The sequence below is a fragment of the Catharus ustulatus genome, chromosome 1 (assembly GCF_009819885.2).
Source record: "Catharus ustulatus isolate bCatUst1 chromosome 1, bCatUst1.pri.v2, whole genome shotgun sequence".
NCBI lineage: Eukaryota > Metazoa > Chordata > Aves > Passeriformes > Turdidae > Catharus > Catharus ustulatus.
The window spans coordinates 150,005,310-150,020,636 of record NC_046221.1 but is presented as its reverse complement, the minus strand read 5'-3'; the positions used below and the strand labels follow the sequence as shown (position 1 = coordinate 150,020,636).

Sequence of the window (15,327 nt, the reverse complement as noted above, 5' to 3'; positions counted from 1 at the left end):
TTTGATAACACATGTTTAACTGGCTCTTTCATATGAAGCCAGGAAGCAAATAAGGAGGAAGCTGTGCTTGAGAACAGTAACTTTCCCAGTGACAGCTTAGGTATTTATTGTACTTTAATCACACTGGGATGGGCTGAGTAGCTGTAAGTTTTATTCACCACTTCAGACCACATAAGAGCTGAAGTCCATTCAATAGTAGGAAAACTGCACTCTCATGGCATCTGAAAGCTAGCAGTGTCTCAGAATCATTTTTACTATGGCTTTTCCATTTTTCCACAAAGTTGAGGAAAATACCCATATATTATAAAAATAACTGGAAACCAAAAAGAGGAAAAAAACATGTTGACTGCTTTGGTTTCTATACCTTTTTGCAGAGGTGCAACTATTTCCTGGGCACTCAGAAGCCAAACACTATTTTTTTAAGTCGCAGCTCATAAACAAAACCAAAATAAAACATGTTCAAACTAGCAGAAAGAAAAATAGAAACCAGTGATGTAAACTAGTTAAAATTAAAATAGAGGTGAGGGCTGTGAATAATCAGTGTTTGGTTTTTTTCCAAACTCCTATATTTATGCAAATAAGCAAAGAGCAAAAATTCCAGTAATTTATCTGGGATTATGTACTGTAGGGGCGTGGTGATACAACGTGGCCTCGCAGCTGGCAACAGACACTGAGAACTGAATCTGTCAAGAGAAAGAGCTGTCCTTTCTCACTGAGGTGGTCTTTCTTGGAAAGACCAGCTCAGTGTGTTACTACTGAGAGGAATCCCATCCAGGAATGGGACATCATGGACCTAGAAACCTCCACTTGAACTTCTTACAGAACTCCATACGCTCTCTCAGTCCATGTCTCTTTCCAAAGCCTCTGATTAACACTTGGCAGAGTGACAAGGTAAACAATGGAAAAGAAGCTATTGGCCAGGCAAGTTAGCAGGGAAGTTCACTGCTGACATTTTCCAGTAAAGCTCTCTTTGGTGCACCATTTCTAACCAGTTCCACGTACTGCTTTCTGAAGTGCCCCCTTCTTACAGGCTGGGATTGAATGGCTGGTAAGCAAGAGAGGTGAGCTGAAAGAAAAATCTGGCTTCCCCCACCTTTTTATCTTCCTGGTCTACCAGCACTTTGCCACTCAGCTCAGAGCCAGTAACAGGCTCTTGCAGCAATTCCAAGAGTTTGAGAGGGAAAAAGCAACACTGCTAGGTAAGCAAACTGGTGTTTCTCGCTTCTAATGACCATCACTTGTTAGCACACTCTGTTACAGGGCATTTTCTGAAAATTTCAGATTTTCAGGTGGAGCCTGACTTTCAGAGTTGCTAATCTTGCACTGGGCTTGAACATTAAATTGTCTTCATATACAACCAAAATGTTGAGGACATTAGTGAAAAGAAACACATTTTTCATAAAGACTTCCAGGTGAGTGGCTGGAGATTTTCAGGACAGGACTATATATTGTGTATAGTAAAACAAGTTAAATGCAAACAATGCTTCAGAACACAGCAAGGGAAGAAGTCTGACTCCCTTCCTCTCTATAGTCACTGGAAACTTAAAAACCCTTCCTTCCATCCAGAAGCTGAGCAATTTTAGTCTGCTGCTTCTGTGTATGATATGTCGTTAGGAATCAAGTGAGAATTGGGAATGCATGAAAAACTTCCAATCATTCTCCAAAATTCCTAGACTGACACATTTCAAGTTATCAGAAAAGCTCAATATTTCCCCAGCATACCTGTCAGTTTTGCATCTGACTTTCTTCAATTGCTCTTTTGTTATCCATTTAGAAATTCTGCTCTCATTGGAGTCGTACTAAGATGAAACATGATGTGATGGGATGTGCACAATCTTCAGCAATTTAAACATTTAAATCTCTGCCAAAGCCTGCGTTACCTTCATGACAGACTCTCCAGAGCGTTCATTATGGTCTCACCAATTAATTAGTGAGAAAAATGTTGCTTTCACATTTAGACAGGAGACAAAAGCTATTAGAGTGTGTCAGGAAAGGGAGGTATAATTTTGTATTTGTGAGGTATGAAGCCTACCTCTTTCTCCAGGTCTTCCTGGTTGGCCAGGGCTTCCTGGAAACCCTTGCATGCCTGGTGATCCTTGCTCACCCTGTGGCCCTGGAGCCCCTGGCCGACCTGGCTCACCAGGAGGTCCTGCAATAGTTCGTGTTGAGACAGACTGGCTTGGAATCTGGTTCAGAATCGAGTTATATCTTGCCATATGACCTGTCAGGGAAAAAAGTCATAATTTTCAAGTAGCAGTAGAAAATCTGGTTCAGCAAAGTTTGAACAGAGTACTGGCAGGTTCTCAAAGCTATGGTCTGTCATACTTTGGTATTATGAAGCTGGGCACTTGGTGGGGGAGAAACAGTAGTTTAGGGAGTGCACAAAAAATGGAAGAATTATTGGGCAGGATTTTATTTTCTTACTTTGCCAACGGTTTAGGTGGCTTTTCTATTTTATGTCTATAAAAACTTAAAATTGTTGCAGTAGAACCTTCTGCATACTGTAATAGCTTGGAGACAATTCCAGCATTTTTTTCAGAAGGCTGATGGTAATCAGTTCTAGTTAGACATAAATCTGGTTGAACATAAGTCTACTTGGAACATAAATCTCAACTGTCTAGTCTAAAACAAACAGATCCCCTCAGATATTTTGAAAAGTGTCATATTTATGAGTAACTGTGGCAGGAAAAGATCCATTCTAGAGAGAGAAGCATATGGACTATCTGTGTACTTGCCTTGGATGAGCTGCTCACACACTTGACGAGCAACAGCCCGGACCATTGCTTGGGACTGGAGATCACCCTGGATAACAACAGCAGCAGTGTCATGAAACAGTTTCTTGAATCAGTTCTGTGCTTAAAGCACTTTGAGCAAAGAAAGATATTTATTATTGCTGAGACATTATATCCTCACAGATGAGAAGGAAAGCCAAAGAAATTTTGTTATTTCGCTAGTTCCCATTTCTCTTTTTGGCCAGCAATCAGAGGTCTGAGAAGATAACCCTAATGAGAGATTTGGAGACATGCTTACTGCCACATACTTCCCACCTTCAAAACATTCATGTAGCTATATAAAAGGCTATGTCTGGAACAGAAGGAAAGTTTGCTTAATTGCAAAGACACAACTATGGTGCCTGTAAACACCAGAAACATAAATTTTTGGGAAAAGCTCTTTATGAGACAGAAGGCCAGGCAGGAAAAAAACCCCACAGCTAACATGAACATAGACTCACCCGTTCACCTCTTTCCCCCTTAGCTCCAGGAGGACCCTGTGAAAGGATTCAATACAAAATTAATTTTCATTTTGTTCTGCTCAAAATTTTTAATACCTAAACTTTGTCTGCCTTGTGGATTCATATGAAAGGGAGAAACATTAAACAATAAACAAGCTTTTAAGTGGTTGTGTGACAGTGACAAATACCCTTCTGTCATTTCAGTACTCAACAAAATGTTCACCTTTGGCAATTACATGGGAACAATGAGTTTCACAAGTGTTTGCCACACACTGAAGTCCCGTATTCAAAATGATAGCAAGGACAGGGCACCACATGATGCATTTCACATGGCTGAAACGTGTCTAATTTTTGCAAAATAGCAGCCTGAAATTTGCTGCACTGAGATTCTCCATCCACTATGAACAGAGCAAGCAATGGTATTAAACTGCACAGAAAATTTCTTTTGACATTAAGGATATTGTAGTGGTGAGGATGATTATGGGTTGGAACAAATTGTCTAGGGCAATTACAGCTTCACCAATGTAATTTTTCGGGTAGGCTACACACTTCTCAGGAACTTCTGAAGCAAGGCAAGGTCTGTTGGTCAGAGCCTGGTGCTACTAACACCAAGGTCAGGGTTTGATCCCTGTATGGGCCATTCACTGGAGAGGTGGACATGATGGTTCTTGTGGTTCCCTTCCAAGTCAGACTGTTCTGTGCATCTGTGTAGATAACCAGCTGGCAGATACATGGTTAAGCACAGTTTATTCTATCCTTGGAGAGAAGAAACTCCTACAAAGACTAAAATATTATTTCTAAGGCCTCTACAACTCAACATTTTGGAATAGACAGTTATTGAAGCTCAGTAATTTTTCAGCCAATTTCTCTGGTTTTCTGTGCACTACTAGAGTCTAACCATGCACAGCAGAGCTCTTGCATGACTCACAGGAATATCCACATTCTAGAAAATTTAGTTCAGTATCTGGAACATGTGTTTGGACAGGAAATACATAGTCAACATGTTATGTATTGATAGTAAAAGGTCCATAGCTCATCAAATCTCCTTTGTAGATTCTATGATTACACTTAGAAACTATGCAGAACTGGGAATTAGGTAATTATCTTTGCTTTTGTATTACCAGCGAATTTAATTTCATCTCCACTTAACCAAATGAAAATGCTTGCATTGGCCTAAATCTCCAAACCAAACTGGATTTTGGAAAAATATTTTCTATTCTACAGATAGAGTCAGAAATGCACACTGTCTCATTCTGAAGTCTTGAAAAATTAGATAGAATGTTTACTGTAATAGATGGAAAAAACTGAGCAGGTTTTATAATTAAACAAGTAGTCAAATATTAAAATACAAATACATAATATTGTCTGAACTCTTACAGAGACAAAGAAGTCCACTATAAATATTCTCTTTTACATAATTTACACACTCATTTCATAGTTGTATTCCTTTCTTCAAGTCAAAATGTTTTGTTCTGGACTTTTTAGAATAATAATAAAAAAATAACATTAGGAAGTTCCTAATACTAATTTTAGTATAGACGACATAATTTTCCACTCAGTGAAACTGATAGTCAAATTTATAATAGCAATCTAGAAAAAGTCCTAGTCATTAGTACAGTAGTTTCACGAATACAAGCCGCACGGATTATAAGCCGCACCCCCGGTGCCTCGACAATGTTGCTGTCTTTGTCAATAGATAAGCCGCACCCCGAATATTAGCCGCACTTTCGTTCGTCGCGAAAATCCGTGCGCAGCTTTCACAAATTGGCCAATTAGTAACAGGATCGCGGCATAGCGGGCTTTACTGGCTCGGGGCGGGGCCAGGAAGGCTTGGCCCGCTCATGGTTGCCGACGGGGCCGGGTGGCCCAGCTCAGCGCCACGGCTCGGCGGGGCTGGCCGGCTGGTGCTGCCGCCGCCGCCGGGCTCGCTGGCCCCCCTCTCCCGTCAGCACCGCCCCGCTGCCGCGTTCGCTCGCCCGGCTGGCAGGGCTGCCGCCGCCGGGCTCGCCGCCCGCCCCGCTGCCGCTTTCGCTCGCCCTGCGCCGCGCCTCGCGAGCGCTGCGCCCGCCCCGCGGCGCCAGAGCTTCGCTCGCGGCGGCGGCGCTTCGCTCGCGGCGGCGGCGCTTCCGCGAGCGGCGGCGGCGCTTCGCTCGCGGCGGCGGCGCTTCCGCGAGCGGCGGCGGCGCTTCGCTCGCGGCGGCGGCGCTTCCGCTCGCGGCCGCGGCGCTTCGCGAGCGCCGCTTTCGCTCGCCCCGCCGGCAGGGCTGCCGCCGCCGCCACCAGGCTCGCCGGCCGCCCCCTCCCGTCTGCACCGCCGCCGCGTTTCCTCGCCCTGGCTGGCACTGCAGGCCCCCGCACCGCCGGGCTCCCCCACGCTGCTGGCCCCGATTCTGCTGGGCTTCCCCCGCTGCCAGGCAGCCCCACCCGCCGGCCTTCCTGCTTCTGCCATGCTCCCCTGCACTGCTAGCCCCAGTTCTCCCGGGCTCCCCCGCCATGCTGGCTCAGGCTCTGCCTCCCCCCTGCCCCGCCCTGCTGGCTCAGGCTCTGCCGCCCGCCCCCACACTGCTGGCCCCGCCTCTGCCAGGCTTTCCCACCTCTGCCGGGGCTGGCCGGGCTCCAGCTTGGCTTCGGGCTGCCGCGGGCTCTCACTTCCATGTTGGCAGCTTTTAGAATTTTGTTAATAGATTAGCCGCCCCGGAATATTAGCCGCACTTCCGGGTTTCCACCAAAATTTTGGTCAAATTGGTGCGGCTTGTATTCGTGAAATTACTGTAATTTGTTCTGATGTAAACACAAAGTAATCCCAAAATCAAGTTATTAATACATTATTTTCACAGTTTGGAAATTATATTTTTGAAATATTCAGGTTAATAAATATTTGAATTTCTAGAGAGTCACTGGAAGGGCAAAGGGGAAAAAAGAAGAAAGTAACTGCACAAAGAATACAAATTCACATAGTTTTGTTTTTAACTTCTGTGTTTTAATCTTGTGTTTTGACTCTAATCCCTATATTCCAAACACTGTGTGTAAGATCAACAAATATATTTAATTACAATGAATGAACAAAGAAAGTTCAATATGATGTCTAACTTAGCCACTAACTGCAAACAGATCATAGGCAATAAATATTGAGGAGCTACATTGAGCAGTGAAGCCAGGCTCAGAAAGCAATAAATGCTGAACAGCAGACATAAAAATATTAATTAGTTTTACTTACAGGAGCTCCAACATCACCTTGTGGCCCCTGACTTCCAGTAACACCTGGAACACCTGGAGCACCAGGTATGCCCTATGTGGGAAAAGAGGAAGAGAAATATTGGTGATGACAATCTACACCCATGAGTCCTGACGAGAAGAAGTGCACAGACAGTTCTGTCAGTCAAAGACTGGAGATTCCCAAAGAGAGGACTAAGAAATACAACTTGCAGGGAAAAGAGCACCAGCAGAGCTCTGAGGAAAGCACTTGAGAAAAATAACTTGGGTTGCCTTCTGGAACAGGCAGAAACTGCTGAACCACTGGACTAAATCCTGTGATGTCAATACTGTGTTCAGGGGGGATGACTCAGAATGTTCTTTGTGAAAAACAACAAAATGGCTTGGAGAATACTCGGTACAACCAGCAGTTTCATCTAATCTTTTAAATCTATTAAGAAGGCATTAAGCTTGCCTAGCTGCCCTAACTGAGAAGGCTGAGACTGATTCTGATATCCTGAATTAGAGGCTGGATGTGGCCTCTGCTGTCTTCCTTGGTTACTCTATGAGAGCACCTGTGCTTTCCTCCAGCCTCTAGACCAAGTAAAACTTGGTGGTTCACTTCAGCTAGCAGTCCTAATTGGAATTTTTGACAAAAAAGTCTTTTTCCAAGTGTTCAAAGCAGTAATTCTCTCTTTATAGTGCAGTTACTTGACTAAGAACATGCTATCAATCTATTGACAGAGTAACTCTCTTCTCTTCCCATGGCAGATGTTTTCTTCTTGAGCTAAGTAGGAGTGTAAAGAAATTACACTGGACAAGCAGCTCTCTGCCAACTCTGTGCATCATGAGAATTCCCTTGGCCATGCTCTATCCACTGTAGCATAGATAAGTGTAACCTATAATCCCCCAAATCCTGCTGACTTTTGCAGTAAAAAATTCCATGGACAATACTCACCATTGGGCCAGGAGGTCCTTGTGGGCCTGTGGGTCCATCCTTGCCAGGAAAGCCCTATGAAAGATAAATAAATGCAATTTCATCAATTTTTTATATGCACTTTGTGAATCTGTTGAGCTTCATCCAGAATAATTTTTTTACCTTTGTTCTTTGTTTTCATTTTGTTTTGTTGTATTTTTTTGGGTTTTTTTCTTAATTAATACCTGTTGGTAGGGGTCTCTTAGGAAAAATTCCTTATTTGCCCTGGGGAGGGTTGATTTCTGAAAAGGGCTATACTGTCACCAAGATTTTAAAAAAACAAATCCAGCTAGTCTTACAATATTTTTGAAGAAAAAAACAATACAAAATTATTCATATTGGTAATTTTCACCTCCGAGTGAATTTCACTTAGAACACTTCTGTAGGGGAATAAATGAGAGGGTTTGCTGTCAAACCTCACTACCACAAGGTCACATTTCTACATCTGTTCTCACTGGCTGCAAGTATTCACAGTCCCACTGACGAGGTGCTGAAAGATGGCAACGGAGAGTGGATCTCTCTGCCCAGCAGTGCTGTACATAAACTCCAGCTATCACTGAGGTCCTGATTCAGGAAGCAGTGGGAATGCTCATGTGGTTTACATTATGAACGTGCCTCAGAGCTTCCAGAAATGAGAGCCAAAAACTAAAGATAACTTGGAAACTGGAAAGTGAGTACATCACAGGAAAAAAAAAAAAAAAAGACTGTCCAGATGTAGAAGAAAATACACTACTAATAAAGTATTCTTACAAATTTACCAGTATGTGCATTTTATGTCCAGCCTGGTGATTAGACAATTCTTTAATTACTACACAGCCTGAACAGGAAAAATATGATTTTACCTCTGGCTCAAGACCAGTTTGAAAGGTGGCTTATGCTGGAAAGTGTTTGGTTTATTGCTGAAAAGTTTGAAAATGTTTACGGTTACACACACAGTAAAGAACATTCCAGGCCTCAGTATCTCATGGAGCTTCAGAAGACAAATTGACAACTTTTTTGGTTTGTACTTTTTTTCCAAATCTTTGTTTCTGGTTTAGTAATGAATATAACATATTCTACTAGTTTTATGCTTTGCATAATTTGGAAACCGTTACAGAAATCAGCAATCATATGGCATAAAAAATGGCTGGGGAATAATATTATCTGCCATATACCTGAAAAGGTTTAAAATTCTACTGGATGGGTGTTTCAATGATGAAATAAGCCACATAGTCAACTCACATTATGTTATTTATGTACACTTAAACTTGATAAGGAAATACCTTCCTATTCCACAGTGTAGCCAGATGAAGTTGATGCCTTCATATTTGTTTCACTTTTTAAAGCAAAGATGTAAAACCTCTTTTTATTTTTGTTCGGTTCCAAAGCAGGATGAAAACTGGTTTGACGCTTTTAAGGGCTTAATTTAACAAGAATGAGGGAAATATAGTGCCTTCCACTGACTTCTAGGACCTAGTGTGGATTCATACAGGCTTCTAAAGAAAAACAAAACTGTATGTCTTTCTCTTCTCCCACCCCAGTCAAAGAGTAGAATTAAAAGTATGATCAGAAATACATTTTCTTGGAATATACTTCACAATTTCCTTCTTCTGAGCAGTGCTTTTACTCCTGGCTGTTCAGTAATCAGCTCCTGCCTATTCTCCTAGGGTTTATTTCTCTTGGCATTGTGTCTGTATCGCCCACAAAAGATCACCTCCTACTGTATTTGCTAGATGTGAAAATTGCTATGTATAAATCAAGTCAAAGAGAAGCCTGTTTCAAGAAAGAGTATGGCAATACCTATTCTCTCATGCTGGTAAAAGACTAAAGGTATTTGTTTGTGCTGCCAGCAGCATTTGAAGATTATGTTCTTCAGACCACCTGATGGCCAGAATGGATCTGACACTCATTCTGAACTTTTGAGCTGAGAGCAGAGATTAGCAAGTACCAGGAAATTGGCAGGAAGATTGGGAATTTATTTCTTCTGGCTCTTTCTCCCATAATTTTTGGTGTGCGTAATGTAGAAGAAAATAGAGCACAGTAAGAATCCACAAGGTTGTATTTTGAGTACTGAAGCCTTGTAGATGCTATTTAATCTCCCATTTATTGAATTCTCCTCTTTGCTTAACCATCTCTAATCCAAGGGGAATGACTGGAGAAATTACATAGCACAACTCTTTCTCTCTGTCACATACAGGATAGAAATGACTGTACAAAGCCAGGAATTCTCTCCCATAAAACTGCATGTCCAAGAGCAGACAGATTTTGATGTGTGACCTAGGATGTAGGTCTTAGAATCAAGGTTTTTATCATTTTGGAAACTTAACCTAAATGAAGATACATTTTGCTAATGGCATGACAGAAAGGTTCTAGAGAAAGAGTTTAGCTCTGACAGAATTTTTACAAGGGATTTTATTTGCCAAAATACAAATGGCATCACCAGTAAAATCTCAAGTCTGCTGAAATCAGTATTGCTGCTGACCTCATTATAAACTCTTGAGCTTTCCATAGCCTGGAATTTGTTTGGGGGAACTTGTGGAGAGGTAACTTTTCAAGTAGGACTAGATACCAGCAAAAACTTAACTGAAGCTACTGAGCCAGGCTTGAGAGACTTTCACGTAGGGCCTTTTAATAAAGCCCCTGCAGCCTGGGACACGACTGTCAATTCAGGATCTGCCTTTCAACACTAAATGCTTGGCACTGTTGGTGGAGAAACATGATCTGTTCTCTTTAGTAAAACTCCCTTATACTGCTAGCTGCAAATATGGGGCAGCAAGAAAGGACACCAAACAGCTACAGTCATACAATAAAAATAAATCATTGTACATTTATAAAGTCTTTCCTGGCACTCTGGAAGCTGATGACAGGAGGGGACTGTTCCTCATGTGGAGTCTGAGATGTAGTTTTAACTAGGTTATGAGACAGCTATAAAATTACCATACATATTCAGAATCTTTGCTTTATTATCAGAAAAAAACTTTTTTAAAAACTCTGATTCAACCTTCACAAAGTATTTTTATTACATCCCATTCTTCTCCATAGGGAGGGTATGTCATTATGAAAATGACCTTTTCATGAATTCACATAAATGGCAGGGAGGATTTTCTATTTCTTTCTAAAACCCAAGAAAAAGCAAATTAGTCAGGGACTAAAAACCAAGTTCAGAAATAGATAAAAGAAATTCTACAAACTAAGTGTTGAATTACAACATTAACAAAGGAAAATATAACCCTTTCCTCAACTGATTTCAAAAAGAAAATCAGAAAGTATGAACACTAGGAATCAAAACAAAAAGAACGGGAAAACAAACTGTAAAAGTAAAGTGATTCCAATTATCAGGAACTGAAGGAAAAAAAAATCTCCATTTTAGCACCTCATGAGTCTAATATCATCTTATACCCAGTTCAAAGTCCTCAGAGATCTCCCAATAAATATCAGCCCTATACTTACCACCCATTAAAATCAGTGTGATTTAGCAACCTGCCTAAGTACTACAGCACTAGTACCACTATAATTAAAATAATAAATAAATACTTAAGAGGAAGAGATAACTAAGCTAAGAAAAACACAGAAAATCTCAGTTCTAGTAGTGTAATACATGCAAAACAGTTTGGCATCTTGGCTAACAGGAGGAAACCTTGCAAAAGGAACATTATACAAAAAGACAATTTACTTCTCAGGAATTTTCCACTTCCCTTTGCTGCTGCATTATGCCCTTCAGCATTATCCCTTTTTCAAGAGTTGGGTCTTCAAAGAGGCTGCGGTGAAATAATTGGTTTGGATCTTTGCCCATTAAAAGCAATTTTATGTTGTCATAACTTCACAGGAATTAAATGAGTTACAACACCATAAAATCAGTATAGGATAATTATTTGTTGCCATAGAAATAATTACAGCTGGACAACGTTGCATAAGGGTCACACAGAGACAATACCAAACTAACAGAACTAATTTTATGAGCTCTAGGCTGTTTATCTAGCTCCCATGATTAACAGCAGAAGAAAGAGAACACATGAACAAAGCATTACCATATCTATAACAACAGGCAATTTATGTAATTGCCCCATCTTTTTATAGACAACAGTGGGGTATTCTATGGAATAAAGACCACATGATTTTCCAGGTTGTATCAAAGAGCCTTTGCTGTACTAGTCTTCCTTGGCTTTTCTCTGGAATACCACCTCTCTGCAACAGCCTGGAAACTTCCACACGTGGGAGAATAGACCACTTCTGAACTGCTGCTTGGCATCAAGGCATGGCTGAGGGCATCCTCTGCTAAATAGGAAGTCAGCTACAGAATAACATAAAAGCACAGAGTTCTTTTCTCCTGGAACTGCAGGCACCTCAAAGTCCCTCGTGATCAGGAATGTGGAGGGAGGAGGCACACAGCACCCATACAATGTTTAGCACCAAGTCATCTCAACTTGTCCAGGACCAAGGCTAGACAGAACATGGCAAAAACCCAAATGTTCATCAGGGTCAGGTCTCTATTAACCTGGAGATGAATAGGTGGAATAAAAGTTGGGCAGTAGAGGGAAATATTCCAACGCAGTTGAAATCATAAAAACATACAAAACCATAATACATCACAGTATTATAAAGTAGGAAAAAGCATTTACTTACATTTTTCAACACAATTTAATTGAAAATTCCTCCAATTAAGTTATTTATCTGATGATATTACATAAACCTTTATCTTAATAAAATGCATTTCTTTTCTTGATTTTTAGAGAAAAAAAACCTCAAACATTTACCTATTGCCCAAATTCTACAGTAACTTCAGTGGAATTACTTCTAGACATAAAGATATGCCAATGTTTAAATTCATAATAGTGAATGCAAATATGTGTTTTGCTACAGGGCTAGGGGTTTTTTTGTAACAAGGTCAGAAAACCAAAGAAGTACCAGATTTCTCTGAAGTTCAAGTTACAATTAACATAACCAAAAAAAGATCATGAATATTTAAATCTTGTTCAAATGAAACTGAAAAGTTGTATTTCATAATGAACTTCTGCTGTAGACAGAAATTAACATAACCAAAAAAAGATCATGAATGTGTAAATCTTGCTCAAATGAAACTGAAAAGTTGTATTTCATAATGAACTTCTGCTGTAGACAGAAATCTATTACTATGCTAACAATAACTTTCCAGTGTCTGACTAATAATGAAACAGAAGTTTCCCCAAGGAGATAGAGGAGGCTTAACTGCACAAATTAATATGAATTTTCTTTTACTGGCTCCTAGACAGACTGTAAGTATCTTCAGTTGTTTTACCAGGAGCAGAATAGGGTTGACTAAATTTTAGTATTATTTTTCACCTTTTCCTCATGTCAACTGTTTCTGCAGGTATCATTCTACATTCAATGTTAGATTCCCTTGTAGTTCTCTCTCTCTGTTCATTAATTAGCTAGAAAGCAAATGTAGATCATGCCTTGGATTGCATACTAATTATATACCATTTAACAACCATTTGATTTAAAACATATAATCCAAGAGATTAATTGGCCATGCTGAACACAAGTGACATCTATTCCTATCAAATGCATAAAGCACAGGTGTTGCGCAGGGTTCCCATTACACATCTCAACCCTCATCAGCACACAGAAGGATGTCCACCCTCCTGTGCCCATTGGCATAGGGAGATGATCTCCAGAAAGGACAGAGGTGGCATAAATTATAATAAACCAACCACACTGGGAAATATTTCCCTTACAGAATGGGAACAAAACACATGTAAAACATACTCATTGTACCTTACCCTTTGACCTTGAGCTCCATCTCTTCCCGGTGAACCTGATGCTCCTGGGACACCCTAAGCATTATAAAAGGAGAGCAAATGATGAGATCATATTAACAGAATCCAACAAAATAATTTTCAAGTGGAACTGTATGACATGCTTTGGACAAAAGGAACTAGACAGCTTAATAATGGGTGGTGCCATAGAAGGGATTCAGTAAAGAAGGTATTTCTGTGAATGAGAGACGAGTAAACACACATGGCTAAAAAGCAGAGGTGTTGAGTGTACAGAGAAACAATTTCAGCATTAAACAAGAAAGTCACCAGCTCTTCAGGTCCAAGTCAATTGGTCACTGCACACCAGCATACCCTGGAGTCCTCCACTTTCTCAACCCCTGTTCCAAATTCACCCCAACACCACATTTCTCAGTGGTTTAGAACATGTGCCCTAAACTCACAATGACGTCAATTCAACATTCAAACTTGGTAAGTGACAGAGGATACGATAGGGAATACCTGCAGGCCAGGAAAACCAAGATCTCCCTTCTCTCCCTTTTCACCTGGTGGCCCCTGCAAATAAAGAATCACACACAATGAACCAAATATATGGTTACTTTTCTATTTTTAATAGTTCCCTTCAGCTTCTTCAAAAAAAAACAAAAACCAAAGCAACCAGCAAGGAAACAGACTGCTTCTTTCTGAAAGCAAACATACAGACTCTTATTTGCAAAAATGCAATTGTAGAAGTTATAAACATATAAAATAAAATTAATTTTAAAAGATTTAATAAGTAACCTGATAAAACTATAGCCATTCTGTTACAAAAGAAAAAAAATGGTAGCTAATTTATTTTCCTTTTTAAAGGAATTTGTTTCACTTCCAGCCTCAGCAGTATCTCGAATAATGATGAAAAAAACAGTTTTCTGTAGGAATTAGACATGTTTCAATGGTACATATGCATGAAAAAAAAACTTCTCTAGATAATAAACAAACTAACTTTTATAAAAAAACAATTACTGTATGAAATAACTGCTCTTGTAATTATTCTCTATGACAACACCATCAAGAATATATAGCTTTGGTATACCATTATATTTTACACTAGTATATAAGCTGGAAAAAAAATGATACTGTATTGCAATGTAGTAAATTTTGAAACAAAAACTAACAGTAAAAAATATATATATATTACTACTTTCCTAGGCTTGTCAGTACCCATCTACTGGAGAGGAGTATGAAACAAGATAAGTGCTACTGGTTCATTATTCTAACAATGTTTATTTATGATGAAATTCTGTGACTGATTTCACAACAGCCTTGCAAATTTCAGGCCTAATCACTTCCTCTGATGACAGATTTTATTATTTAATAAATGATATTGCTTAATTTTGGCAGAGAATATGGTGTTCTTGCTTGGGTACACCTTTCAAGTTGGAACTGATCTGTGATGAGCAGAACAGCCAGACAAAAAAAAAGAAAACATTAACATTTTGGTCTGGTGCCATGTCACAATCCCCACTGGAATTTATTTTCACTTGACTCCAGGCTTGGATACTAATACCCAGGTCACATTCAACCTGCAGTCAAATACTTTCAGCTGACTAAAAATTCAGATCAAAATTAAAAACCAGAAATGTTGGCATTGAACCCACGTTCACTAGAGGTCAAACCCACATCTGTGATTTCACCTCAAATATTGAAATTCAGATTCTGATCACAACACCAAAAGCTATTTCAGTCTAGTCTAAGCTATTTGCTGTTTAAAAGATCACAGAAAAAAAGGCTATTGATTTTTTAGGTCTCACTGGAAGCCCTTGAATAGAAAGTCCACTGGGTCCTTGTGGTCCTGGAGGTCCTTGTGGTCCAGGAACACCGATTTCACCTCGAGGTCCATCTGGTCCCTAAAGTAGCACAGGACATAAGTTAAACTCTTATCATATGGACAAAGGCAGCTTCTGTTTGAAGAATTAAATACCAATAGATTCAAAACCATCTGAAATATGAGTTAACATGATTGAGCAGTTAGGGTTCAATTTAAAACTATCTGGTTTCTTTATAAGTACTGAAAAAGGAGAATGATTTATGTGAAAGCAGCATTCTGAATTTTATATCTTTTATCAAGAAACAAATAGGACAAGTAATTGCTTTAAAGAGCCATAGCAAATGCCAATGACATTTCACTATGCTTTTTTCCTCAAAAACACCAGAGA

The 15,327-nt window shown here is 39.9% G+C and overlaps 1 protein-coding gene across 7 annotated transcripts in view; it reads right to left on the bottom strand.

Moving 5' to 3' along the window:
* COL14A1 (collagen type XIV alpha 1 chain) overlaps positions 1–15,327 on the bottom strand; it is a 116,747-nt gene that overhangs the window by 10,024 nt on the left and 91,396 nt on the right. For all 7 annotated transcript variants that reach the window (XM_033058251.2, XM_033058270.2, XM_033058286.2 and 4 more), the window contains exons 38-45: positions 14,923–15,018; positions 13,634–13,687; positions 13,139–13,192; positions 7,383–7,436; positions 6,450–6,521; positions 3,233–3,268; positions 2,736–2,802; positions 2,033–2,221 (exon numbers count right to left, since the gene is read on the bottom strand). In XM_033058251.2, the coding sequence (XP_032914142.1) occupies positions 2,033–2,221; positions 2,736–2,802; positions 3,233–3,268; positions 6,450–6,521; positions 7,383–7,436; positions 13,139–13,192; positions 13,634–13,687; positions 14,923–15,018 (622 nt within the window). The remainder of the gene's footprint in view (positions 1–2,032; positions 2,222–2,735; positions 2,803–3,232; positions 3,269–6,449; positions 6,522–7,382; positions 7,437–13,138; positions 13,193–13,633; positions 13,688–14,922; positions 15,019–15,327) is intronic.